At 39.4% G+C, this 26,950-nt stretch overlaps 1 protein-coding gene across 1 annotated transcript in view; it reads left to right on the plus strand.

Moving 5' to 3' along the window:
• The window catches only part of sntg1 (syntrophin, gamma 1), a 32,361-nt gene continuing 5,411 nt past the window's right edge, over positions 1-26,950 (plus strand). Inside the window, exons 1-16 of the mRNA XM_071491613.1 lie at positions 1-407; positions 8,152-8,502; positions 9,202-9,251; positions 11,130-11,264; positions 12,827-12,883; positions 13,091-13,148; positions 13,237-13,280; positions 13,713-13,754; positions 14,069-14,171; positions 14,802-14,884; positions 15,185-15,315; positions 16,130-16,259; positions 22,908-22,946; positions 24,571-24,687; positions 26,028-26,099; positions 26,746-26,898. Coding sequence (XP_071347714.1) covers positions 9,225-9,251; positions 11,130-11,264; positions 12,827-12,883; positions 13,091-13,148; positions 13,237-13,280; positions 13,713-13,754; positions 14,069-14,171; positions 14,802-14,884; positions 15,185-15,315; positions 16,130-16,259; positions 22,908-22,946; positions 24,571-24,687; positions 26,028-26,099; positions 26,746-26,898 — 1,191 coding nt within the window. The 5' untranslated portion in view covers positions 1-407; positions 8,152-8,502; positions 9,202-9,224. The remainder of the gene's footprint in view (positions 408-8,151; positions 8,503-9,201; positions 9,252-11,129; positions 11,265-12,826; positions 12,884-13,090; positions 13,149-13,236; positions 13,281-13,712; positions 13,755-14,068; positions 14,172-14,801; positions 14,885-15,184; positions 15,316-16,129; positions 16,260-22,907; positions 22,947-24,570; positions 24,688-26,027; positions 26,100-26,745; positions 26,899-26,950) is intronic.

Genomic DNA, 26,950 nt, shown 5'->3' on the forward strand with positions numbered 1-26,950 from the left:
CGTTAAACCAGCCGCATGTGATCTCCGGCTTCAGTCATTTTGGCAGCACGATGCGAGGGAGAGACACGGACACGGAGCTGTGAAACCGGACCCTCTGCCAGAGATGTCGACCGACAGGAATCCCTGAAACCGCCGCTGCCCAGGAAATATGGACAGATCTTGTTTCGTGTGCGAGTGCGGGCTGTTTTTCGGTCGGTTTTTTTGCACATTGCTACAGTGTTAGTGGACCAGGATGCCGTGTGGGCGATGCTGCCACAAGGGATACATTGTGATTTCGCAGAGATGTTTTAGCAACCGTTGCATAAATTAACAAAAAAAAAAAAAAAAAAAAAAGACAACCCGTCACATGAGGGATTGGAGTCCAAAGGGATCTAATAAGACATCACCACCTGTTACTAGAAAATCAGGTAAGCTTCACAGACCTTTATTCGCTTTTACAATCACGATACCTCCTAACACAGTGCATGACGGACGTAGGTAGTTAATTGCTATGCCAAACATCCCTGAAACGAAACATTAATCCATTTGCAATGTACTTTTTTGAGATGTAATTTTGCTTTAATGCTGCGCACCAAGAATTTATGTACCAATCACCCATATGATCTGATGGATAATAAAGCATCGCACCCTCTATTAGTCACATTAGTGTGGTGCACTGAGCTGAACAGTTCACTTATGATGGGCCTCATGATGAGACACCTTTCATTTTATTGTATGGTTTGCAGGGAATGTGTGGGTTTGCTTGCAGAAACCTTTCCATTGCCTCGGTGCAGGTACACACAGGCATCACCCGCAGTTCCTCCAGCCAGTGCAGTGGCAGCAGACCTCTTTTCATCCACAATGCCATTCAGCAGCGTTTAAGTACTCTCTCTCTCTCTCTCTCTCTCTCTCTCTCTCCCTGCCAATAATTATAACATTCCTACTTAAAAACAGAATAGGCCATTTTACAGCTCAAACGTCACTGGAACTATTCACAGTTTGCTCATCAGTCCTGCCCCCTTGTTGCTGGATCCTCAACATCCACGTCCATCAGAGATAAACCTGAGTATTTTAGCTGCTGCTGCTGCTGCTGGTCCTGTGTGTTTTATTAGCCTCACAGAAAGCTCCTGAATCCTCTGCTGTTTCACAAAATTTATGTTGCCTCTCTCACTATAAAGCGTTGTGGCAGGGTGCTTATAAGGCAAGCTTGTTTTTTGTTTTTTTTTTTCCTCAATGTGGGATGCAAGGAGCAGTTTGTATCCAAGAAACCCATTGAGATGTAGAGATTAGACCTCACATCAGTGATTTCAGGTCTGTACCCTCTCAGCACAGGAGGCTCCGTGCTCATGCAGGCATATTGAGCTGAGCCGGGCTGGACCATTCGCTGGTCATAGGTCAGTAGCAATCTGTTTGATGTACTGGAGGTCTCACTTCCTACAGAGGAAGAGATGTTGACATGTCATTGACGATTTTATGCCCTCGCACATGCACCCCCCTCCTCCCCTGTTGCTGCTTAAGTCCTAAATCAAAGAGCAGTTTGGCCAAATGACAGAGGTACACTGGCAGAGAAGCAGGCCTGAGTGAAATGGTGTCAGTGACATCTGGTCAATATGAGAGCCAGGGACAACTTGTTTGAGTCCTCTCATATGGTGTCGCAGTCTGGATCGGCTGAAAATTGGAAAAAAAGTTTAACCATCATGATCTAAAGCACACTGGCATCCGTCATGGTCTGGAAACTAATTCAGCACTGCACAACAAAGAGTTCCTCCACACTTTATCTTCCCTGCTTAGTTAATCGATAATCTGATGTTTCTCCTGCAACTGAATCCCACTGGGTCATTTAAAAATCCACACTAGTTAAATGCCTTGAAATGTATAAGTGGGATAAACTGTCCTAAGCATTCGGAAGCAGTCAATGTACACATTAGCATGAATTATGTATTTTAGCACATTCAAAGTGCTGTTACACTGCCCCAGCATCACACAACAGCTTGATATGTAATAGAGTTGTTCTGAACAATCAAGGATTACACTTTCAGTACTCAGTGAGGCGTAATTTCATTTCTTTGAATGTCGTGCGGCTTTTTTCACTGACCCATTTTGACCATAGAAAAGAGTGCTGTGATGAAAGTAGTGCACAAAAAAACTTGACAGCAGTGGCAGAGAAAAATTAAGAAGTAGCAACAGGAACAGGGAAAGTAAAGGGTAAAAACTGAAACATATGCATGCAGCTTTTTTGTGTATTCAAAGAAAAGAGTCTGGTACCTCAAAACAGAGCAATCCTTTAACATTTTCCTCCAGCAATTGTTCTGTCTGAAGGGCAGCAGGGAGAGCCTACAGCATGTCACTGTAAGGCTGGACATCTTCATTACGATCTAGCCCCAGAGCCTGACGGCAGAGAGAAAAATGCATCACACCTGATGTTTCTGTGGGGCTTTCATAGCAACTGTTTGATCGACCATCCATACAAACTGCTCCAGATGTTGAATTCACAGAGGAGAAGCCATATGCCTGCGTTGCAGCATGATGTACGAGCTGCACAAATAAAAGAAACTGTAGATAGTTCTCTCTGTGAGGGCGCAGGAAAAATATGTTTGTCGTCTGTGCCACGAAGTCACTGTCATGCAACAAGAAAGCCATTAGTCTGGCTTAGCGGAGACTGATGGCTAATGAAGCGAATGCACACCAAACTCTTGTGGCGGGGAAGATAGAAGACACAACTCTCATTTATATGCGCCTCATATACCAGCCCATCTGATTTAGAGGTTCAGGACTGCAACACAGACCAGTGCACTGAAAGCTACATGTGAGTGATAACTACCCTAAGAAGAGCAATAAGGGGTTAGATTATACTTAATGATTTATGATGCTAGCAGGTTGCTTAACATACAAGTGACAAAACCCTCACAGATAACATCTATGCCTCCAACGCTGCAATTCTGTCGAGGGCAAGCAGTTTTTCCTTTATACTTTTCAACCTTTAAGTAGCCCAGGCTGGACAATTTTAGGTCACATCTGATTAATGTAGACAGTCTGCTTATTCGTTAAGCACCGCTGCCTTGACAGCACGCTATACAGTAGCAGCTCAACCTTGATGGAAGAAAAGTCTTGTATGCTGTGAATTGCATTGCTGTGTCTCCTTGGAGTATTTGGAAATCACTCAATCATTAACGTCACATTTTTTTTGCTTATGACAGCAAAACAAACTGCGAGAGGCATCATAGTGTCTGTCTACTGTAACAACTGTAACACAAGCATTTGATGGAGTCATCGTTTAAGTTATTTGAGTTAAGCATAAATGATAAATATTCTCTTTGTTCAGCTTCTCAAATGCGAGGCTTTGCTGGTTTTGTCTGTTTTATACCACAGTAAATAGTATAGTTGTGTTTTTCATACAGAGTAAACAATTTATTGATTCACCCATAGATGGATCAATATTTAGAACAGTCGGGAGTCGTAGGGGAGAATCATGCAAATCTTCCAGGAAATGATAAAAAAAATTGAAACGTTTCTAACCGGTGCTTTTATCTACAATAAAATTTACAACCTTTTAGGGTTTATGATCTACAGAACTCAATTTATATCCCTAAGATAGTAATTTGTTTCATGTCATGCAGTTTGAATTCATAAATAATTTCCCGAGCAATTGAGAGATAGTTCTATGTTTCCGTACTTTATATTTAGTAAGGGAGCAGATGTGTCCCTCGACTGTGTATAGCTTCATTTCAGTGTAGCCTTGCCTTCAGCGATATGCTGAGCTTTTTAATCCTTTCATGTACTCTACGCACAGCATGGGGCCATTTCCATGTCCCCAAGTCTCTTCCTGAAGGGCTGCTCAGGCCCCATTGGTTAAAATACAAAAAAAAATGACTACATGCATATATACTTAGAATCACTTCATACATAAATTGTATAATTAGGAGAATGCAATAATTCAATAGAGGCCATGTGCTCATTTGTTGAGGCTAATTAAGACGCTCATGTAAGATAACACGCTTGACTTGCCCAATCCATTCATCCATAGGCAATGCACCATAATATCATTTGTGAAATAAAAAAAAAAAAAAGATTACAATCCAATTAAGGAACCTGTCAGTAGTGAACAGGCTGCAGGATCAGTTTCTTCTAGCTATAGTTTATTATGTCTATTTCTGCTCCCTGATATCCAGTGATATAACAGGGAACCAGTTTGTGAAATGATTCTAGCTGATTTAAGTTGGCACCCAGCTGATATCTGGTGGCTCCCCGTTGCCAAAAACCATACATCATAGTCAGGAGGGTCAGGAGCTCAGTCTATAAATGTGTCCATCACTAATTTACTCCTCTGCCTATCATTCATGAGCATCTGGCATGGAGAGTGCCACTGGCTGGTACCGGGGCCGCAGTCATTGACTTACGAGGTAATGAAAGACTTATTTTTTTGACAAATGCGCTAAAAGAATTGAAAACATGATGAGGTGCTTCTTTTCCATTTTGCCAGAATGATCGATCTTGAACATAATCTGAAGGAAAAGAAGGAGAAGTTGCACCTCCAGCAGCACACAGGAGCAGGCCCAGTTGAATACAAGATGTGCTCTGTAAATACAGAACTGTTCAAACAGCTGCCTCTTGACACGAGTTCACTCACTGCAGGAGTAAGACTGGGGGCGTTCTGTTTATTAACGTGTCGCTAATTATCAGGTGAAGAGGAACCTGCACACCACAGTTTAAAGTTCAAATGCTTTTCTTTAGATTTAGACAATGTAGAGCTGAAGTGACCACTCAACAGAAAACAAATCTGGAATAAGTTTGATAATGAGTCAATTTTTTTAGGCAAATAGTCTTATACGTTTCTAGTGTAAGGATTTGTTATCATTGTAAATTGGCTGTTTTGGGGGTTTGAATTGTGAGTCCGGAGCTCCGGGAACTATTGATGTTTTTTTTTGAATGAATCGATAATGAAAATTTCTTTTTTATGCAAAAGTTCACTGGTTCCAACTTCTCATATGTAAATATTTGTTTTCTTGTCTTCTTCTTCTTCCTCTTCTTCCTCTATGACAGTAAATTGAACATTTCTGGGTGTTGCACCACTACTTGACAAAGCAAGACATTTGAACATGTTGCTCTGGGCTCACCCTGGACCCTTTTTTTGACATTTCATAGACCAAATGATTCAGTTTATTTAGTTTTATGATTAGTTTCAGCCTGTTTCATATTTAAATAGTCTTTAGTCTTCTCTGATAGCAAATTTAAAATCTTTGGATTTGAACAAACAGGCACTTTAGACTCTGAGAGAATGTGGTCAGTGTTTTTAACTGTTTTCTGATATTTATTGACCTTAAGTTTGATTATTCTAGAAAATAATCGCATTGCAGCCTTTCAACCAAGCTGCGGAGAGTAAAGATGCTGCCTTTTTCCCAAGGCCACTTGTTTATTTATGAATAGGACATATTTTAAACTCCAGCGCCCACACTTGAATTAAAACTCACTTCCAACCCATACTGACTGCAAACCTACCTAACACAATAAACTTCCTGAACAGTCCAGTCGCACACCAAATAATCAGAAGCAATAAATAACAATAACAAACTAAATATGGAGGAAAAGCTTTATATGACATTGTCACGTGAAGAATAGAAACAATGTCAAACTCATTTTCTCTCAGGGTGAAAATTGTGATAATTGATCAAGAAATGATTTAAATGTTGAGGGAGTGATAACAAAATAAATTTCTTTTTTGCAAAATAAGTATTCACAATTAGTTCTCTGCATTTTCTGTTATCTACAGAGACACGGATCAGATAAGGGAAGGTGAGCATTTTCAGCAAGAGAGGAACGAGAGAAATGTCATTATGTTTTCTAACATGAATTGAGCAGATCCTGTGATATTTAGTCAGTGTAACGTTGATGTTGAGCAGGACTGTTTTTAGGATGTCCTTGTGCTTGATCAACATAATACCATAGTGCCATAGTCTCCGGCCAAATTAAAAAGCTTCACTCCCAGGCACCATATGTTCCAGGTCAGAGAACAAGTCAACATACAGTAAGTGAAAAGCATCTCAATTTTCAAGCAGTAAAACTACATTTGCTGGAGCACTCTGCAGACAGCTGCTCCACCTGCATGCACAAACGGCTATTCATCATCCTGTGTGGGCCACAGCTGTCCTCAGGTCTAAGAGATGGAGATGTCAAGTTACAATCTCCGCATCATCCAGGCACTCTCACTGTGCTCCTCTCGCTCTGTTTCCTGCCATTGTGTCAAAGACAAGAGCACTATTTGAAGGAAAAAAAAACACTGCTTGGCAAATTGGCAGGACTGAAAATATCTGATGGGGTGGTTGTAAAAGGAGTTACGCTGACTCGACTTAAAAGGCACAAAAGGTTCGGCTTATTTAATCTTTTGGATTCTCACAGAAAAAAAGAGAAGGAAAAAAGAGAAGTGCTCACGTCTTTTGACAGGATGTTCAGGAGGGCACCTGCAAAGACAAAGTGCTCATTTGAGAGCTGCAGACACATTTTTCAGCTGACCATGTGAACACATTCATTTTTAAAGCAGGTCCACAAATGATGTCAGGATTTTCTTTTACATCCATTAGACAGCGCTGGCTCGTCTCTGACACAGACAGCTCACAGTGTAGGCGCAGATGGAGACAAAAACTGTGATTGTGTCTCTCAAATTGAATTTCCAGCATCAATAATCTCAAACAAGAAACGGACACATATTGACAGGTATTGTAAAACAATTTAATCAGTTAAAAATGTATTCCACATATAGAATTAGACTACAGTTTTAAACCCAAAGATATTTAATTTACTATAAGATAAGGCAAAGAAAAGCCTGAAGCCTTTACATGTGAGAGTCTAGAGTCACTTTTTGGGCAGAAAATGACTGAAATGATTATCGTGATTACTGCCGATGGATTTTCTGTTAAATTCGCAGTATTACTATAATTTTCTGTATGCTGTAATGTAATCTCCACTACACTGCAAGAAATATTACTGAATGTATGTACATTCAGTAGCTTGTTTATCAGGTATACCTAGCTAAAAACAAATGCAGTCTAATATATATCATTTCACCCACGGAATGGGGCAAACAGACTATTACAAACATCTGTTGGTATAATGCTCCACAAACTGCAGCCTCAAAAATGATCATAACTTCGAAACAACAGCTTTTTAACACAGTTTCAACAAAAGACGAACGTCATAAATGTAAATCTGTTGCCTTAGATTGCATTAGTTTAGCTATTACCTGATACCTTTGTAACAATAAGCAGGCTGTATATGAACATATTAGATCTCCAACAATAAGTCAGCTCGTTGGCATGTATTTTGTTTTGCCAAAGGTTACAATTCAAGAGCTGAATAAGCCAAATAAATCAAAATACACAGAACACCACACATACTTACAAAGAAAACCAAGTTAGAACCTTGACTCGAAGGTCAAAGCTTTTTTGGAATTTTAACTATTTTCATGAATCTTTTATTCTTTAAAGATACTCAGAATACCCCCTCTCTGTTGTTCCTCTCTCTCTCTCTTCCATTGCGCTTAGACAAATACATTTGCGAGTTTCATTAAGGCTACTTTTACTGTATAATCGCAAGTTGCTGATTTATGCATGAAATGTAGCTTGAAATGCATATACCCTGAGTTTTTTTCTAAGGCTGTAAAACAATGATCATAGTAAGAACACTGCGGCTCAACAAGAAGGTGGCGTGGAGCCAACAATGCATACTAACGAGGAGGATTTCTCGAGGGTATGCTGTTGGAACTTAATAAACACTTTTGAGAGTCATTTGTGCTTGGCATACAGAAATCCAAGAAAATGGAAGAATATGAGTTAATTGCATTTTGGCATGACATGAATCTACAGGGTTTTTTTTGTAGTATTTGAGAGGATCCTCCATCATAGAATGAAAGATTTGACTCACAATTTTGAGTTTGCTTTTGAATCTCCCCTTTTGTTTTTTTGTTCCGGGTGCTTATTTGAGAAATAAAGATGTGAATTGCTTCTGACTCAGCAGCCCACATACATGCAGCAGTTATATTGACATCACACCTATCTGTTGTTGCTGGCAACTGTAGATTGCATCTTTTCAGCCTTCGACAGAAGCATTTAACAAACAATATCCAACTCAATTTCGGAGTCTCAATTTTGTTTGTTTTTTTTTTTTGGTAATTTTTTTCAGCTCTTATCAGATCACAGCAGCTCCTCACCTGCAAGTGGGTTTAGTATCAGTATGATACCTTAGCCACATCCTCCTCCTATTACTGCAGCACAGCCACCGATTAGGGACTGCCAGGAGTGAAACCTCCCTACACGATAGCCTCATTCTGCTCTTCGGCTCCAGCTCCACCGGGAATAATCCTGCAGCACCTACAGCCATCCAGGAGAGGTGACAGCATTGCTCTCTCTCCCACCACCAAGGTCTGAAAGCCATGATTTGGGGAGGCCCTCTCCTACGGCTCAGATCTGGGATCAGCTCCCTGCTCGATGGCTAGACCTCACCATACGAAGAGCTGGGGGCCTTTCTGCTGAGGTAAGTCTCCCACTGCCTCTGCAGCACAGACTCTGTTGATCCATTTCTGTTGTGCACTTGTTTTGTCGAGTCAAGTGGCAGTCATGTCTGATTAAAAGTGAGTGGAACTGGTTTATGTAAATGAGGCGCTCACACAACATTTCTCGAGACTACTTGTGTATCTGTCTGTGTAGAGCAGGTCAGGTGATTTAAAAAGGATGTGGTTTTTATTTGTGGTGTCATGCCTTTATTTTGTAACCACAGTACCTCTCAGGTTATGGTACTTTTATTGTGACATTTTCTCTTGCTGCCCCTCAGTTTTATGCTCTCTCTGACAAGGCATTGGTTACGGTTACACAGTTCATTTCTGGGAGCATTGGATTCGATATTGAAACATTTATTAGGACACCTGGGTTTTCACCTTTTTTTAATGAATTATTCATTAACGCTTAATGGTCTCTGCTTTTCTCCCAAGATTGCTCAATAGGGATTTTTTTTTCTCTTTGCACAGTTGAGTTTAAAAGTGGCACATTTCAATGAAACATCTACTTCTCTCCATCGTCGAAGTTCTATATGAGAAAGGCAGGACCATAATGAAAGTAGGCGTCCTGCTAACAATGCTGTTTTAAATGGACTGCAGTAAATTGCTGCAGCACGTCGGTCATGTCATTAAGCATTTGCCTCCACAGTCTAACTCAATCTTGTTTTCCTCCTTTGCAGTATCCCTCACTGCATAGTAGCACATGGATTTCAAGACTTCAAATGAAGAGGTTGGTAGGATTCAATCATTGTAACAGTCTGACAGCGAATTGACTGTGATTATAGAGCCTGCTTTGACATTTCGAAGCGCCGGAAAGTAACATTGAGCACCACAGTATATCTGAAAGCATGTGGCTACAGCAGCGCTCTGGGCCCCAGTACATATGCCGCCTCAGTGGGTCCCCCTCCCCTTTTAATACCTCCATTGTCACACCTGTACAAACAACAGTTTCACTCTCTGTGGCTCTTCATATTACAGTATTAGCAAACCATGTTTTATACTAAAAGTAAAATCACTTAAAAACCCTCCTTGCAAGCTGCTTTCCCTCTGTTTTCTTTCTCGCTTGTGTTTTTCTTTGTTTTTCTGATTTTACTTTGACTTTTAAAATGACTTCACTGCTATATCATTCACCGGAGATCCTCAATTAGTTTGGAGACAAACTTAGGGCAGGGGATGCTCTAATATTAATACTGGCAGCCTCAGCCACCCCTCCCATCTGGTCTGGGCTCGACACTGACAAGGAATCACTGTATGACTGTATTTCACAATTGACAATTAACTTATAATGCAAAATCATTTATTTCAAAATTGCAAGTAAAAACAAACGTTTACTTCCAGGCTTTTTAAGGGCCTTCGCCATGTTGTGGCCCACAGATCCCCTCACTGTTACACCCTTGGGTTATAAAGCGTTGTCCTGCATATCTTGCTGCTGTCGGTCATGTGCATGCTATCAGGTTGGAGATGATAATTGAGATAGTAATGGAGAGGTGTTTCGGAGGGCAGCAATAGTGAAACATCAGAGATAAGGCTAATTATGTGCAATGCAAACGCTACAACAGGTCCAGCAACCCTCGGCCACGTGAGACGCTGTCTGACGCGGCTTTGCACGGTTATGGCACTACTGCCCTCATTTTGCTTGGCTAATGACCCTCGCACACACATTACTTGAAATTCTGTGAGTTAATGCCCACCCAACCCCCCACCCCCTCCCCTCGTGTCATTTCTCATGCTACAGGCGGAGGCTCATTTCTTCACATTCCTCATTACAGAGGGGTGAAAGATAACATGCTCCATAAACTGACTTTGATTCAAGTTTGACCTGCAGTTGATATACTCTCTGTCAGAACAGCAGCCACGCAACCGGCTGTCTGGTTAACTGATGAGTGGCGAGTCCCAGCTGACAAGGATGCTGACAGTGGTGGCTTTTTTTTTTTGTTATTTATTAGCAGTCTTGTCAGGTGAAGGTGCTACTTTTTATTTAGACCTTTTTAAGTCAAGGGCAGGACAGGCATCGCAATTAGCCGGGGAGGTGTGTGTGTGTGTGTGTGTGTGTGTGTGCGTGCGTGGTGGTGGGCTGGGGGTGCAGAATGCAAATTTATGCGGATTAGCATGTTTTAAATGGATCATTGGAAACACACACAGTCCTCACACTTGCTTGTATAAAAGCAGGGAAATTCAAATGTAGAGGGTGAGCGTGATTCTAGCCACTTAATTTCACAGCTTCTTAATTTGTCGTCATCATCATTAGCCTCACCCTTCGAAAAGGTAGCCCGAGTATTTTTTTTTCTCGAGACGTGCACTTAAAAATGTTGACTCACAAAAAGCTTCTTCTCACAGACTCTCCTCATTATTTAAAAACACAAACAGCTTTCATGTTATGTCTAAATGTTAGTTTATTACTAAGAGCAGTGATTATTGTTATTTGTTCCAACGTTAGCAATAACAAGCAAAGCAATAAAGAAAGAAAATCACAGACATCACGAAAACTCTGTACCCTAATTTCCATGTTCGTCCTGCAGCGAGTACTTTCAATGACATTTCATTTCATGGCCAGTTAATTTAGTCATGGAGAGATGATGAATGAATTTATCTCTCTGACTGTTCGCAGACAAAGACTGGGATTTATTTGATGCAAGAAGGTAATGAGGAGCCGTTTAATATTCGACTACACTTGGCCAAAGATATTCTGACCATTCAAGAACAAGATGTCATCTGTGTGACAGGAGAACCTTTTTATTCCAGTGTAAGTATGACTGTGTTACTTACACTCACAATGACTGAATGCTGCATCACCTTCACACAGTGAAATCACTAACATGTACTGTACAATATGTGAAGGTTACAGCACAAAGAGGCTGGGAACACTGTGAACCTCAGCTAATGAAGAATCTACATCAGTTAATCTATTCCTCATAAATCAAATGTAGCTATTAAATAGTGATTCACCCACTGGATCATGATGTATAGGCTTTTACATTTTACATTGGAAAGAAAAAGTAGAATTCCCGCTCACTGTCAGCAGAAAACGTTGTGAAAATTCATTTCGATCATAGACGTTTGTCAGGCATCAAATTCACAATATGAAGCCACAACATCTTTAAACCAGAGCGGCAGGCTGCCACAATCCATCGAATAATGGGTGAAACCACAAACACCTGAGATAACATCAAAATCAATCTTTCAATAAGGTGATGTTTCACAAAGTCCATAGAAAACAACACAGAAACTGAAATTGAAAAAAATAGGATATCAGTTATATTCAGATATGGTGGAACAGCAACCAGTCCCAGTCTCCTTTCCAGAATTTTACAAATAAATGAGATTGGCTCTGTTCTCCCTCCTCTTGTCTTATTTTCATTTGCACATTTTCTATCTCCATTTTCTCTAATATCCTATGGATTTGGACAGACATTGTCTGATTTTACAGATTGTTTTGCCTCAACTGATGCTCTAATTGTCTCAGGTGTTTCCTAACTTCGCACTGGTTCTGATCGGTTGTTGCAGCCTGTGGCTCGCATATAAAAGTTGTTGTTCCACATCTTGAATTTGATGCCTGACAAAGGCATCGTCAATACGTTTAGTACTGATTGTGTGTGAGAACCCAACACTTTCTTTGGCAGGATTTCATTTTTGTATGCACCTGTACTTACCATTTTTACACCATTAGCTTTCAAAATGTTGTCTCACACAGATTGTCTTGGATGGATATGAATATTTGATCTGTTGGAATTGAGAGTTTGATAACATCAATATATACTGTATAGAAATCACTGGCATTAAATTCATAAGAATATTTGTCACAATGTGGCAAAGATTTGCAGTCACATCTGAAGTGATCAACCTGATGTTCAAAGCGATGAACTGAACTGTGAAACAAAAATTTTGGTGGACTAGTTTGACACTGTAGAAATACACTTATTTGCTTTCTTGCATATCATGAATCGTTTCCTATTTACCGTACAGATACGAGAGTGGTGTAGATGCTCTAACTTGGCAAGAATGCGATAAGTGTATTTTGAGAGTGATGTCTATTCCTTCTGTTAAAAATGATGATATTGAATTATCACTGCATCCTATGTAATTCTATTATTGGAAAAACAAGCTGCAGCACAGTCATTCTTTAAAATGCGCTGCACTTTAAAGAAACAAATAAGGATTTATAAGTTCATTTGTTAGGTTGTATCTTGCACCAGTTGTATCAGTTATTTTGTCAGGGATGACGCCCCATTTGTTCTGCGGGACGAGCTCCCACAGGTTCAGCATCAGCCTGAACTCATCTGTTGGCTCTATGTGAATCCCTTCCAGGAGAGGACTGTAACGATCAGGAGACAGACGATTGGAGGTTTTGGCCTGAGCATCAAGGTAATTTAGATCCCGGCTGATTAGACCACTCCTCCCAACTCCTTTAAATTAAGTCTGAACAAGTGTTATTGATCATTTTCTTGTCAAATGGCAATAGGAGCAATAGCACAGGGACTCACTGAAAATTGAGTTGCTCTTGAGTGTCTTTGCCTTTTTTTGAGTTTGTGATACCTTTGTAATTCAGTTTGATTTAATTTGTCTTCTTAGGGTGGTGCAGAGCATAAAATCCCTGTTGTGATATCAAAAATATCAAAAGAGCAAAAAGGTATATTATTATCCCTGGAAAACTTTATACAACTAATGCCATTTTTTTTTTCTAGTTTATTTTTGCTAAAGTGATTTTCTGTTTCCAGCTGAACTCTCTGGGCTGCTATTCATTGGAGACGGCATCCTTCAGGTAAAAATGCCAAAATTCATATTAAAGCCTGTTTACACAACTCATTCTAGGCTGCAGAATAACATGGACTGCTTCTTCAATAATTCATGTGTCACATTCACAAAACTGTGTTGAAAGATTATGCATCCCTATAGCTAAATGTCACATCCCAAATCTTTCATTTGTTATATGAATGTCACAAAAAAAAAAAAGAAAGAAAATCTCCCACATCTCGTCTCAGTCAGCTCATACGATGCAGAAGCAACATTTACAAGCTCGCCAAAGACATTCAGCATTCATGGCAACCGTGGATTTGACTCTCTTGTTTACAGTTTTCAGTGCAGATGCCATAACAGTTATTGTGCTTGCTTCATTAATCATCTTGAAGAAAGAGCTACGGTGATCCAGTGCCAGCAGTATTATTTAGGGTAACCCTGTTACTGTTGTTTCTAGATAAATGGAATAAACGTTAGAAGCTATCGCCACGAGGAAGTGGTAAGCTGTCAGCTCATATCTCACATTCTCTTACACTGCAACAGCTCTTTCAGCAGCTTATCTTGTCTCACTTTATGATTTGTATCTTTTTGACATGTAAAGCCAATTTTTTCTGTTTCATCCCTTCATAAATGTAACTGTAAGAAATGTGTGTAAGGAGCATAAAACTTCTAGTCTGTTTAAATCCCTTATCTTGGATTTCCATTCTTAGCTAGACATTGGCACACCATGTTTCTTCACAGCAAGCGATCAGCAGAAAAGCTCACAGTTTACAGCTCCTGCCGTAAAAATATTCTCCTGTTTTTACCATCCAGGTCCAGGTTTTGAGAAACGCTGGTGAGGAAGTGACTCTTACCGTCTCTTTCTTAAAGAAGACTCCTGCCTTTTTGAAACTGCCCCTGTGTGAGGACTGCACATGTAAGAAACCTCCACACACACACACACACACACACACACACACACACACACACACACATACACACTCTCTTTAATTAAAGTATATAATCACCTTTACTGCTGTGGAGAATAATCAACCAAGAGTATTTATAGCTGGTATTATTTTCTGTCTAGGGCTGGTTGTCCTGGTGACTGAAAATCCCCCCCAAAAAAAACCAACATAGATTCAGCTGCTCTTTTTTTGGGACTTGCTTGTCTTGACAAGCACTAAATAAAGATGCTAGTTTGCTAAAGAGATGATAGGACACATCTCAAGCTCCACAAAATATACTAAAGACTGAACTGAAAGAATTGACATTGCTCATTGTGGTGCAATTGATTGCTCTTACACAGGAAAGCTTCAGCCTGTCATCAGACATGAAAGCTTTTATGAAATCCTTTCATACGCATATGTAGGCCAGGTTGACTGGCCAATCAACCAGTCGACTGAATACAAACTGGCACAGAGAACAAAGTAACACACTTTTGTTGACAGCTGTGATTCACTGAGGTTGGAAACCTTGAAATAGATAGAGGTGTCGCACTGAGTTTGAAGTGTGGGGGGGGGGTATAATACCTTTTCTTTTTTGTACATTCCTGTTGCACGTTCAGGCATTCCCAGCGACCAGAGTAGTGGGACATCCTCTCCTCTGTGTGATAGCGGCCTGCACTTGAACTACCATCCTAACAACACGGTACTTTTTTTCCATTATCCTCTTCTTTGACTGACTGATTCTATAACTTACCCTTCGTAGCCGTGCAGCAGCCAGAAAGTTGTTTCCATGCAGCTGTCACTGCTGGCTGATAACCAAGATGCTCTATCTTTATCTTTTGAGGAGGGTGAATCAGCGTCCCTCTGCAGCTATAGGCCCGGCTGTGTACCTGCAACAACAGCAGCAGCAGCGGGACTCAAGCTCTTGACATGTCAACTGTTGTGCAATGTGCAAGGTGGGAAACGACAAGCTCTTCTAAATTGTGTTTCACACTTCATGCAGGACACGTTGTCCTGTTCGTCCTGGCCCACGTCCCCAGGGCTTCGCTGGGAGAAGAGATGGGTGGACCTGCGCCTTATTCCGCTGCTACACTCACGCCTGTCGCAGTACATCCCAGGCTCTGACGTCAGCAGGTGAGCTGCGTTGACTTCATCTTGACGTGTCATCCTCCATTTTAAGTGCAATTGGAGCAGAAAATATGTTTTTGCAACTATTTTTATCCTTTTAACACAATTTAAGAAGACGTAAAGCAATTCTGCAGTAAACTTTACTTACACTAACCGACAGGTACATCCGCCATACTGCAGGACAAAACTATTGAATAGTGGATGTATGATGTAATAAGCCATTAAGCTGTCAATAAATACATTTCCATTTAACTATACTGTGGATGATGGAAACAGTAATCTTTTGGATTGACTCTTAATGAACCACTCCTGTGGTTTTAGCATATTAGCTGAAAATGGCATAAGGATATAATAAGTTTTTAGATCAATCGTCCTTGATGTTTTTTCAGTATGAATGAAGATGAAGATTAACTTGTTCTTGACATTGAGTTATCATGAATATTTTGGTTATGACATTGTGAGTATGGTCTGTTCCCAAAATCTGTTCATTTAAAGGAATAGTTCAGTATTTGTTTGCTTTGTTGCTGAGAGTTAGATGAGAAGATCGATACCACTCTCATGTCTGCATTGTGGCTGTTAGCTTAGCTTAGGACAAAGACTGGAAACAGCTTGCCTGGTTCTGTCAAAAATAAACCAACCAGCACCTCTGAAGCTCTCTAATTCACACATTTGTTAAATCTGTTACACTGAAATGCAGAAATGTGCTGAGATGCTGCAGAGATGTGGATAAACTGCAGACTCACCCCTAAAATCACAAACATTTCTGTGCATGCTCAGTTTGATCCTCAGTTTTTTTTTTTCTTCGTCTCTATTCTTTCAGGAAAAATGCTTTCCAGGTTATAGCTGTGGACGGAGTTTGCAGCGGCGTTATACAGTTTCCCGCAGCTGAAGACTGTTTGGACTGGCTTCAGGCAATAGCGGGCAACATTTCCAGTCTCACCAAGCACAATGTGAGTAAGAAACAATGGTGCTTGTTAGGTCTGCCACCTCACGCAGTCACCCATGTAAACCAATCAGATATTGGGTTACGTGTTAATGCAACAGACTTTCAATTTGTGGATTGTCTAATAGTCTCTCTGCAAATGTCATGGCATTAAGTAGACAAACACTAATGCCTTTTCAGCCCGAGGTCACAATAACAGAAAGCGCGCTGTACTACACTTACAGTACTCCCTCCAGCTAAGCCCATGCACTTGTGTAATCTATAATGCATCATAATATATTATAAAATAATGATAGCAAGCAGCAGCAAGATCTAAAGAAATAACGATGCTGTATTCTTTGTCTTATTGCGAACATATTTCTCCAGCTCTACCACAGCTGATGTGGAAAAAAGAAAGTGTTTCTCTGTGTTTCTAGGCAGGCACGATGCTCAGCAGGGGGTCAAATACAAACGCTGCTAACAGGCTTCATCATGTGTGGCAGCTCATACAGAACCAAATTTTGACAACATGCAGTAAACTATAATTTTACATTTTCTAGAGAGAGCCTGTCAAGCTGTTGTCTAGACAAATGTAACCAGACAGTAGTGTTGGCTCTCCACATGACATGAATACAACATGGAGTGAGCGGCAGTGAAAAATAGGGATTTGTAATTATCCTGTGTCCATTGGTGTGGCTGTTTGTGTGGTGGTGTGTGTGTTAGAGCGATGGCCTGTGTGTTAGAGAGTCTCTGGGGAATAATGGAGCCCTGGTTAATTGGAGTGGACGAAATGAGGGACGTACTAAACATAACACCGATGACTCACTGCCAGAGTGGCCTCAACAATACAGAGTGTATTTCTCACTCTGGCCTTGGCATTCACCGAGGTGTGTGAGTGAGCTGGTAACCTGGCTGCATGTAGGATGTACAGATTTCTGCTGAGAGAACAGACAGTTGAATATAAATGCAAGTGTACATGATTCTGAAATGGCCATCAGTGACGGCGTCATTAATAAGCTTTATATTTTTCATCCTCATACTGAGAATAGTTGGAATTTCAAGAGTAGATTGGTTATTATCACCTGGCTGTTATGCTTTGATGTACTGGATTTTTTATGTTTCCTGTGTCAAAGACAGCTCAGAATTTACTTCTAGTAATAAAAGAAGTGCAAAAGAGCCATTTTCCCTTTATCCAAAAACAAAAGGTACAATAATGCTTTCATACCTTCTGCCATCTCTTAACTAAACTCCCTTAGGAAAAGGTAACAGGAGCACATATAGACAGACAGACAGACAGATGATCGATACAGCTTATTAATGTAAATGTAAAATTATAACATTACAGCAGCTAAGTCACAAAAACAAAGCAAACAACGTGAGGACACTCTAAGAACTGGATCAAGAAATTGAAAAAAAAAGAAATAACTAAAACTTAGCTTGATTAGAAACTAAACTAACAGGAGAAACTAGGATCTTTATTGAACTCTACATATATACATCAACAGTGCCTGTGATACATGTACATGTTTGGTACAAGGTCAGTATCTACTGTATCATCTTTAAATTGCACAGATGAGCACTGTGAATCTATATACACACAGAGTTATGTACAGGTATGCATGAACTAATGGTCTGAATTGAGGTTTGTTTTTTAAATGTTATATTTTTACTCTCTATTTCACTTATTTTTAAGTTTTTTGAGTTGTGTACTCTATTTCTACACCCAGTTTTATTTTTGCTTTACTTTGTAAATATGTGATGTGCTTTTGTGTTTTGTGTTGTTATTCTGTTTTTGTTTCACTGCTGCACCTGCAATTGACCTTCAGGGACAAATAAAGTGATTGATTGATTGATCAATTATGCAGCAGATGAGACAGAGACTCAGAAAAAACAATAAAGTGTAATGCTAGAGGATGTATTTGGAGGGTCTGTGTTTGTATCAAAATCTTACCTGTTTTAAAAAAGGTCAAAGTAAATATTCATAGATGGACCTTTTTTTTGAAAAAATAAATAAATGCAAAAAAATTTAATGGGCCCAACTTATTAAACAGGCAACCTTGCAAATGAGATGCACAAGCAGTGGACAAATATAGCACCGACATCTGAAAATATACTGGAATAAAGGACCCAGTAAAGAGCAGGGTCAACCTTTGCTTTCAGAAAAGCGTCAGTCTCTCGTGGTTTGCTGTCAAACACTTGAACTGAGCTGTTTGTAATCAAATATTGCTCCATTCATCATGAAAAAGTGCCGCCAGTTGTCTGAGCGATGATGGAGGAGGGAATCCGCTCAGCTCTCTGCGCTCCACAAACTCCCATAAAGGTTCAGTGATGTTCACGTCTGGTGACTGGGGAGGCCATCCTGGTGTTCATGAAACCGCTCTTGAGTTTGTTTAGCGGTGCATTTTAGGGCGTCATTGAAGGCAAAATGTGATCATTATGAAGGGAAGTGTTTGCTCCATTGGCCCTAACGACTCCCACTAGTCGGCTACACAGCAGAGCAGCAGATACTGTGGGCTGAGGGTTTCTTTTGGCTCTCTCCAACTGTGACTGTGAATCAAATCAGATCCAGGAATCACATTTAAGCTTGACTCATACCTCATGACTCATTTCTTTCTTGTTTAGTTATAATGCTCCCTACGACAGGTTAGGTTATGTGTCTCTGTGTCTTGGCCTTGAATATAAGTGGTGTCTGAATCGCAGCTCAGATTTAAGTTTCTAACAAAGGTCAGGCTGAACAGTTTCTGCTGAGACTGTGCTGATTCAATTCTGTGGCAATTTTCAAGGCTGTTCTTCAGTGGCCTTTAGCAGCTCCACCGTTAAATGTCTGTCTACACCCTATTGGCAAGTGTTGAACTGTGATGCCTGCTTGTCTTTGTTTGGTTATGCTTGGTATGCATCATAATTATTTTTGAATAATTTAGCAGTTTTTATAATTGGTCTTCTTTCTATTGGTGACTCATGACTCATTTGGCCTTTTTGGAGTTTGGTTAGTTGAACTGTCAGTGCAATGTATTTATCTTCTCAGATACTGAGTTGGAAGTAAAGTTAGAACAAGTTAGTCAAATACTTAAAATTTTAAAAAGTAGAGTAGTCATTATAAAAGTGCCAACCAGAATGACAATGTTTTTGATAAATCCCCTAGTCTATGTTATTTATTTATTGGGTTATTTAACAGGGACAGTGCACATTAATAAACATTGCTTTAAATGTGCTGGAGTTAACCAAAAGTCTGTTTTTCATCTGTGGTCCCTGGAAAGATGTTACATTTTCACCCTGAGAAAGAATAGAAGATTGAAATTTAAAGTTTAAAGTTATGGATGTGGAGAGTAAAAAAAATAGAATATTAATGTTAGTAAAAGCATCGTACAGGACGTTATTGTGCTACATTGTCAGGTATTGATATTATATTATTATAATATATATATTTATATATATATATAGATATTTCTTCAGGCTGAGAGTGAACCCAGTACAGTGCAGGCACGTGCTTCAGTGAACTGAGGTGGTGGGCACATGTATTTTAACATTGTTCAATTACAAGTCAAACTCCTGAATTCCTGAGTGAAAACAAAGAGGGTGCCTGTTATAAAAATTCATGTTAAAGGTAAAAGACTAACTACACCCCCACAGCCACACAAAAGTTTTGGACCTCCAGCGGCTCACCTGGTAGAGCACATGCCATAAAGGCTTAGTCCTAACAGCTACAGCCCAGGTTTGAGTCTGACCGGCGGCAATTTTCTGCATGGCATCCGCTTTTTCTCTTTTCTTGACTTTCTCCCCCCCCCCCCCCCCCCCCCCCCCCCCCCCACCACCACCACCACCACCACCACCACCGACCCCCCCTGCCCAATAATTTGAACCCTGGAGAGAGCTATTTACCTGACATAGTGATGTTCTCGCTATAATATAGTCAATTCTCCTGTTTCTGTTTCAAAAACGCCTTGTGTTTCTCAAAAGTGCTTTGTGGCATCAAACTAACAAGCAAAAAAAGGCTGTTTTTCCTGTGCTCGTGAAATGTTTATATTCTGAGTAAATGCTGTGTATTTTGCCCGACAACAGCGATGTATTATGGCCTTATCTCAACTTGAATGTTAATGTGCAACAAATCTAGTAAGTAAGATAACAGAGCTGTATTTACCCTGGAGTAGGTGTTTATGCTGAAGATGCTCTGTATACATAGTAAAATAAGGTACCTGCAAAATACAAAATGACAGTACAACGCATGAATGAAAGTCCAAAGTACCATTGAAAACAAAACCTATACACAAGGGTGTATTGAACACAATATAACAATCTTAATCTAATAACTGTACAAAAAGGTTCACCAGTGTTACTATACTACAAATACCACAAAATACAAGAATAGAAGTATAGGCGGTATTATCTTATGGGGCATTTTTATGCCTCTGTGCAGGGGACAGGGCCAGAGGTATTATGTTTTCATGTTGTCTGTGCCATTCTTGTGAATGCAATATCTCAGTAACACCCTGAGGGAATTTCTTCAAATTTGGCACAAACATTCCCCTGGACTCAAGGATGAAGTGTAAAGATATTTTTGGGCAAAGAGCAAAAGTCAAAGGTCATAGAGACAGTTACAAAGCACAGTTTTGGCCTGGTGAATGCAATATATTTGGAACCCCTCAAGACAATCTGTGCACATTTGGCACAAATGTCCATTTGGACTGAAGAATGAACTGATTAGAATTTGGTTGTGAAAGGTCAAAGGTCAAGGTCACTGTGACCTCACAAAACACATTTTGGCCATGACTCACAAATTCACATGCTAAGTATGACACAATTCAACAAAAATGCCTAAAAGGATAAAACGATGAAGTGATGACATTTTATATCCAAATGGTCAAAGGTCAACTTCACTGCGACATCATAATGTTTTGTAAAAACACCTTTGACCATTATTCATTGCTGTAACTCAGGAAAGGGAGATTTTTTACCATATTTCCTGCAACTTGGCATGGTAATTGTAGTTCAACGTCTGTCTTAAATGAATAGTCACTTGCCCTTATGAACACTGAAACATGTTTTGCTTAATACCCTGTCAATGTAAGTGATGTGGGCCAAAATCCCCTGTCCTGCCAAAGTGTATTCAGAAGTTTATCTGCAGTTAATAACAGGCTTTAGTTCCCTGCAACTCAACATTACCTGTCAAAACATGAAGGAACTTTATATTAAAAAGGCTGTAACTTCAGATATTTTGGTAACTTTTGATTTGTTTACTGCAGACTGCTGTAGCCTCATATGAGCTTAAGATATATTTTGAATACATTTGTGCTCAAAATGAGGATTTTGACCCCCACAGTCATGCTATAACCATAGAAAAAAAAAATCTCTGCCTGTGCTGTACTGGCCCCACGTTATGGAACAGCCTCCCTCTGGGAGCCAGGTCAGTGTTTTCAGTCTCGTCTCAAGACATTCTCAGAGGTTTCTCTTGATGTTTCTTTGTTTTTTCTTTTCTCTTAATCATTTTTGCATTTGTATTCCTAAACCATTGTATATATTCATCTGCACTCGTGAAGCACATTGTAACCCTTCGGAAAAGTGCCATATAAATCAAACCTAATTACTGATGAACGGATCTCTTAATGGCCAGGATGAACATAAAGCATGATTATTGTCAGCAAAACCTGTTTCCAAGGTAATAGCTATCATTTTAAGATGGACTTGAAAAACTATTATCCTATCATCTAATAGTATTGAACAGAATGTGCATTTATGGTACAATAATTACAGTAAAAAATGGAGCAAAAAGTACAATTTTTCCCCTGAAATGTTATAGATTAGAAAGTGAAAACACACTAACACAGTGATTCGGTAGGTGTTAGTCAGGTACTTCCCACCCTAACTCAGTCAAAATTCCCCTCTGTGTACTGTGAAATAGAGTGAGAGATGTGTGATTTGTTTTAAAGAACTGGACCCTCCAGCCTTTCCAGATTTATGTCAGAGGTGGTTTAGACCGGCAGTCACTATGACGGGCCTCAACAACCCACAGCTGAATGTGAACAAACCCACCATCACTGCTCCCATATATCCAAACCCAGCTCACATCTTGACAGTGATCTGGCTGTTTCCCTTTCAGCTCCTCCACTGAAAAAGAAACATCCTGTTTTCTCCCTTGACACAAACTTCAGTAACTTTTCACAATAAGCAGCTGTGACTTGTTCTCGCCTCCAAAGGAAGACAGGATCAGGCCTGGACGGCTTAATTTGGTTCTCTGCTCCTAAGAAAGAGTTATATTGATAGTATAGCATGGATTAGGAGCGAGTGATACCTGTGATCTGAGGAGAATGTTTTAATTTAAAGCCTGACTGCCCTCTCAGTAGTTTCCCCACTTTTATTACCACTGAGAGAATGGATTTTTTTAAATGGATTTTTTTAGGAAGAGCCTCAGGTCCTTGTGGAAATGACTCTATCTATCTCATTTTGTAATTTGCATGCCTTGAATAAATGAAGTGGCTCTAACAGTGTTCCGTCATTGCTGTGGTTAACATGTTAGCATGGATGCTGTGATTCATAGTTTATTTCTTCTTAGACACATTGTTAGTCTGATTGTGAGTCCCTACAGGGTGCTGTAAATATTTTAACCTCTGCCAGTAATTGGTGCCTGCTTGTTAGCAGGAGATATTTTGATGACTTATGATGTTCTTGTTGAATTTAACAGGTGAAGAAGATTAACCGGAATTTTCCAGTGAACCAGCAGGTGAGATGTTTTCTTCGTGCAGCAGCAGGGCTCCTGCTCCTTGGTTACATTTTCTTTTTTTTTTGCTTTGTCTTGTTTTGATTTTGCATTTTACATTTATCTTAAAAATCACAACTAAATCTAACCAGGTCACTCAGTCAGAGAAAGGACACAGTACCATCTTGCCAACTATTGCAACACAAGAAGAGTGTTTGCATCATTAAAGACCATCCACGGAGAGATGATCAGAAAACAACTTAAGCGCCTTCAGTCAGTTAAGACACAGTGTCATTTTTCAGTCTAAACATGGGGAGCCGACGTGACAGTGGGATACTTTTTGTCTTACTTATTTATTCTGGGTTTCTGCTTCACAAAAATGTGTGAATTCACTTGACAATTCATTTAAGAAATTTAACTGCATGAGATGTGACTGCCTGTCCCGAATCTTTCACTTGCTTGTTTTGCAAATCCATCAAAAAAGAACTCTTAACAGAAAAGCAAGCAAACATTTTACTTGATTGGTTGAAATCACCCTGACTTTAATGAGGAGTGATGGTGTGAAACCCTCGATGTCTAAAATTATGCCTCAGAACATCTGCAGCAGAGGCTTTGCTTTCTGTCTCTTCATCTCCCTGACGGTCTAACCTCTTTTTTTTCCCCTTGAAAACTTTATACCTTTTGCCTACATGTAAGAGCAAGTGATATGATGACGTATATGACCGAGCCTCCCCCAACCCCAACTTAATGAATAAATAACTTGTCTATAAAACTATAACCTTGGTGTTGATTTCATAAAAACATTTTTAAGAGATTACAAATGTACTTGTCAACAAACTGATGAGTCTGAAAACACAGCTGTGATAATTTTTAATGTTGTATCACAAACACATGAACAAACATCATTACATCATGAACTGTTTATTACTCAGAGGGAGGGTCTAAAAGTGTTTATGAATATGTTCAAACCTCATAAAGGTTCATTCCTGACCTTAGAAACAGTAGTTTAAAAATGAAATCTTTAAATCAAGGGTCCCAGAGCTGTCAGCTGTATCTCATTGCCTTCATCTAAGGATTATGTTTTCTTAGTTCTCAATGACAGTAAAAATGTACTTATAGATAAATAAATACTTAAGTAAAATATATTATTAATAAAAGTAAGAAACAAATGCTTTCCATTTCATATTGATATTAATTACAACTGTATTATATTACACTGACAGTCATTCATTTACTGTAGTCTGTACACCAGTTACAGATGCCTCACAGGAAATATGGTGTAGTTGTCAAATACATTAATACATTAATTAATACTTACAAATGTACTTTTATTTGCTTAGAACTACATTATAATGTGCTATGAACCATTTATGAATGGTTTATATATTGCCTTTAAATGCTAAATAGGTTGTGTTACAGTGTTAGAGATTTTCCTGAATGCTTGGTTTCAAATCTCAAGTAATTTTCTATAAATATTTATGGCTAAATCAGCAATAATCAAAGTTAAAGTTGGGTAAAAATTTAGGCATTTTATATATATTTATATAAAGGAATTTGTCTATTTCGCCCGACACCTCTTTGATGCCTGTTATTACATACCACGTCTCTGATGTCTATCTGATCTGTGTTTTGTTTTATCCTTTGATAGATTATTTACATGGGCTGGGTCGACGAGAAGGAGCAGGACTCTGTTCAGGACCGAATGTATTCACCAAAGTTCCTCGCTTTGAGGGGTTCCTCACTCTTCAAATTTTCAGCACCTCCTGTAAGTTTTTACTCTGTATTTATTTGTTTTATATCAATATCTTCAACCCACAAAACTTCTGTGTTTGAATTAATGTTGCTCAACTCCACAGGAGATTTTTCATTTGATCTTAATGTATTGTTGAGGGAGAAAATGCTTTCCTGCTGGAAAAAAGGAAGCAGCTCACTCATAATCATTTGTGCTGCATTGATCTTCCTGTTGATTGATGATGATCATTAAATCTGTTTACATTCTGCCAGCCACTTAAGTGATTATGACAAGAGGGATAAGCTGTCGATGGTACTGGAGATGGGAAAAGATTGATAGATAACTGAAAATTGCCTGCTCAACTTGACTGTGCTGATATAAATGGAATATGCTAATGTGAGTGGATGGTGGAATATGGGAGCCTGCTAGTTCAGACGTCGAGACAAGCTTATTTATTATTGAAGATTAGTTTCCTCTGAGGAATATTTCCCCTCAAGTGACCACATAAACCCTGGCCCAGGGTAGTGACTGACCTTTCACAGTTTAGTAATCATAACTCAGCACTAAGCTTCAGATTAGGTTTGTAATAAGAGCCACACTTGGTATCTAAAGAGTTTGGATGGTAGTTTTTTCTTCTAAAATTACCTTTCCAAAACCAAAACCACAAAATCAAACGAGTCAGAAATGGATGTGACAGAGTGTCTGTTCTGACTTACGCTGCAAACATTGGCATGCCCCGCTAACTAGTTTCACTGGTTATAAAGCATGTCATTAGCTAACTGTAGGCCTACTACATAATTACTATATTATAGGGTTAGGGTTATGTTTGAAAAATACCTGGACAGCTGTAAATCTGTCACTAAGTTTGTGCGTAAAATCATTCCTAATTTCTTAGTAACTACTAGCTAGTTTCATAAAGCTCAAGTGGGTGTAGCATGTCAAAATACAAATATTAAAGCATAAATATAACCACAATGTTGCTTGTCCAAGTTGTTTTTCGACACAAAGCTTTCAAACTTTACTCAGGGTTATGATGGAATGAATACCATTTAAATTACAATTTCACTTATAATACTGTATAATATTAGGTTTATAGCTCTACCCTATTTACGAACAGTGCTCTTCCTTATGTTCTACATCAACCAGCTCACTGAGCATTAGCATTAGCTTACACTATTTAGCTATACCTACAGCTGCCCTAGCTATGTAAAACTGGTAAAAGCCGGTTGTACTTTGATCCTACAAAATTTGTCATTGTACACTGTAAAATAAAAAGCTTGACAGATGTAACACCAGTAACCAAAGGGGGGCAGGGCTTAGCAAACTGTATTGTCATTTAAAAATATTTCCAAACATTTATGTGATATTTTCAGGTGACAACATGGGACTGGACCAGAGCAGAGAAAAGCTTTACTGTGTATGAGATAATGTGCAAGATTTTAAAGGTAAGGCGCCTTTTTTTTATTCATTCAATCATTCATTCATTCATTCATTCATTCATTCCATTTAGAGATCAAAGCCTCACACTGGTTACACTGAAAGAATATAAAGTAGCGAACAGATTCTGAGGATTGCGCTTACATAACAGCACTCAGTTAGTTGCATGTGTTCTTCAATCCCACAGAGACACTGAAGGTTCAGGTTGTTTTGTTGAGTCTCTGCGGATTCGAGGTCACTTTGAATTTGATTGTGAGAATTTATCTGCAATTCATTATGCAGAAACTCATTATGGGTAATTCAATTCATGCAGACATATTAAATCAGACATATTAGATCAGATATAAGTTGACCTATACTCCCATATATATTATACTGTGCTATTTGTGTTACATAAAACAGTAAAAAGATACATTAGAGGAAAACATTGTCTGTTTCCGCTTGCATACATACTTATTACCTTAATGCAAGTGTTCAAGATATAGAGAATAAGAATTCAAGTGCTCTTACAGCTGCAGTCTGCAGCCTTTACTCTGTCATCAGAGTGAAATAAACCTCCTTTTACCTCCCTGCATTGCTGTTGCTCGTCTTATCTCCACATCATTGTGCCCATCTGTACCTGATCAGCATGGCAGTCGTACTGTCTTATCTTAGGATAATGACCTTCTGGACAAGAGGAAGCACTGCTTCAGCGTCCAGACGGAGAGCGGGGAGGACATGTTCTTCAGCGTGGAGCTGGAGTGCGAGCTGCTGATCTGGGAAAAGGCTTTTCAGATGGCCACCTTCCTGGAGGTGGAGAGGATACAGGTCAGCACCTGAACAGCAGGCAACGTGCAGGGAATTGTGATGATTTTAATCA

This window comes from Trachinotus anak, unplaced genomic scaffold, assembly GCF_046630095.1.
Source record: "Trachinotus anak isolate AG129_WGS33_773 ecotype Australia unplaced genomic scaffold, CSIRO_AGI_Tana_v1 ptg000012l, whole genome shotgun sequence".
In the NCBI taxonomy this organism is placed as follows: Eukaryota; Metazoa; Chordata; class Actinopteri; order Carangiformes; family Carangidae; genus Trachinotus; species Trachinotus anak.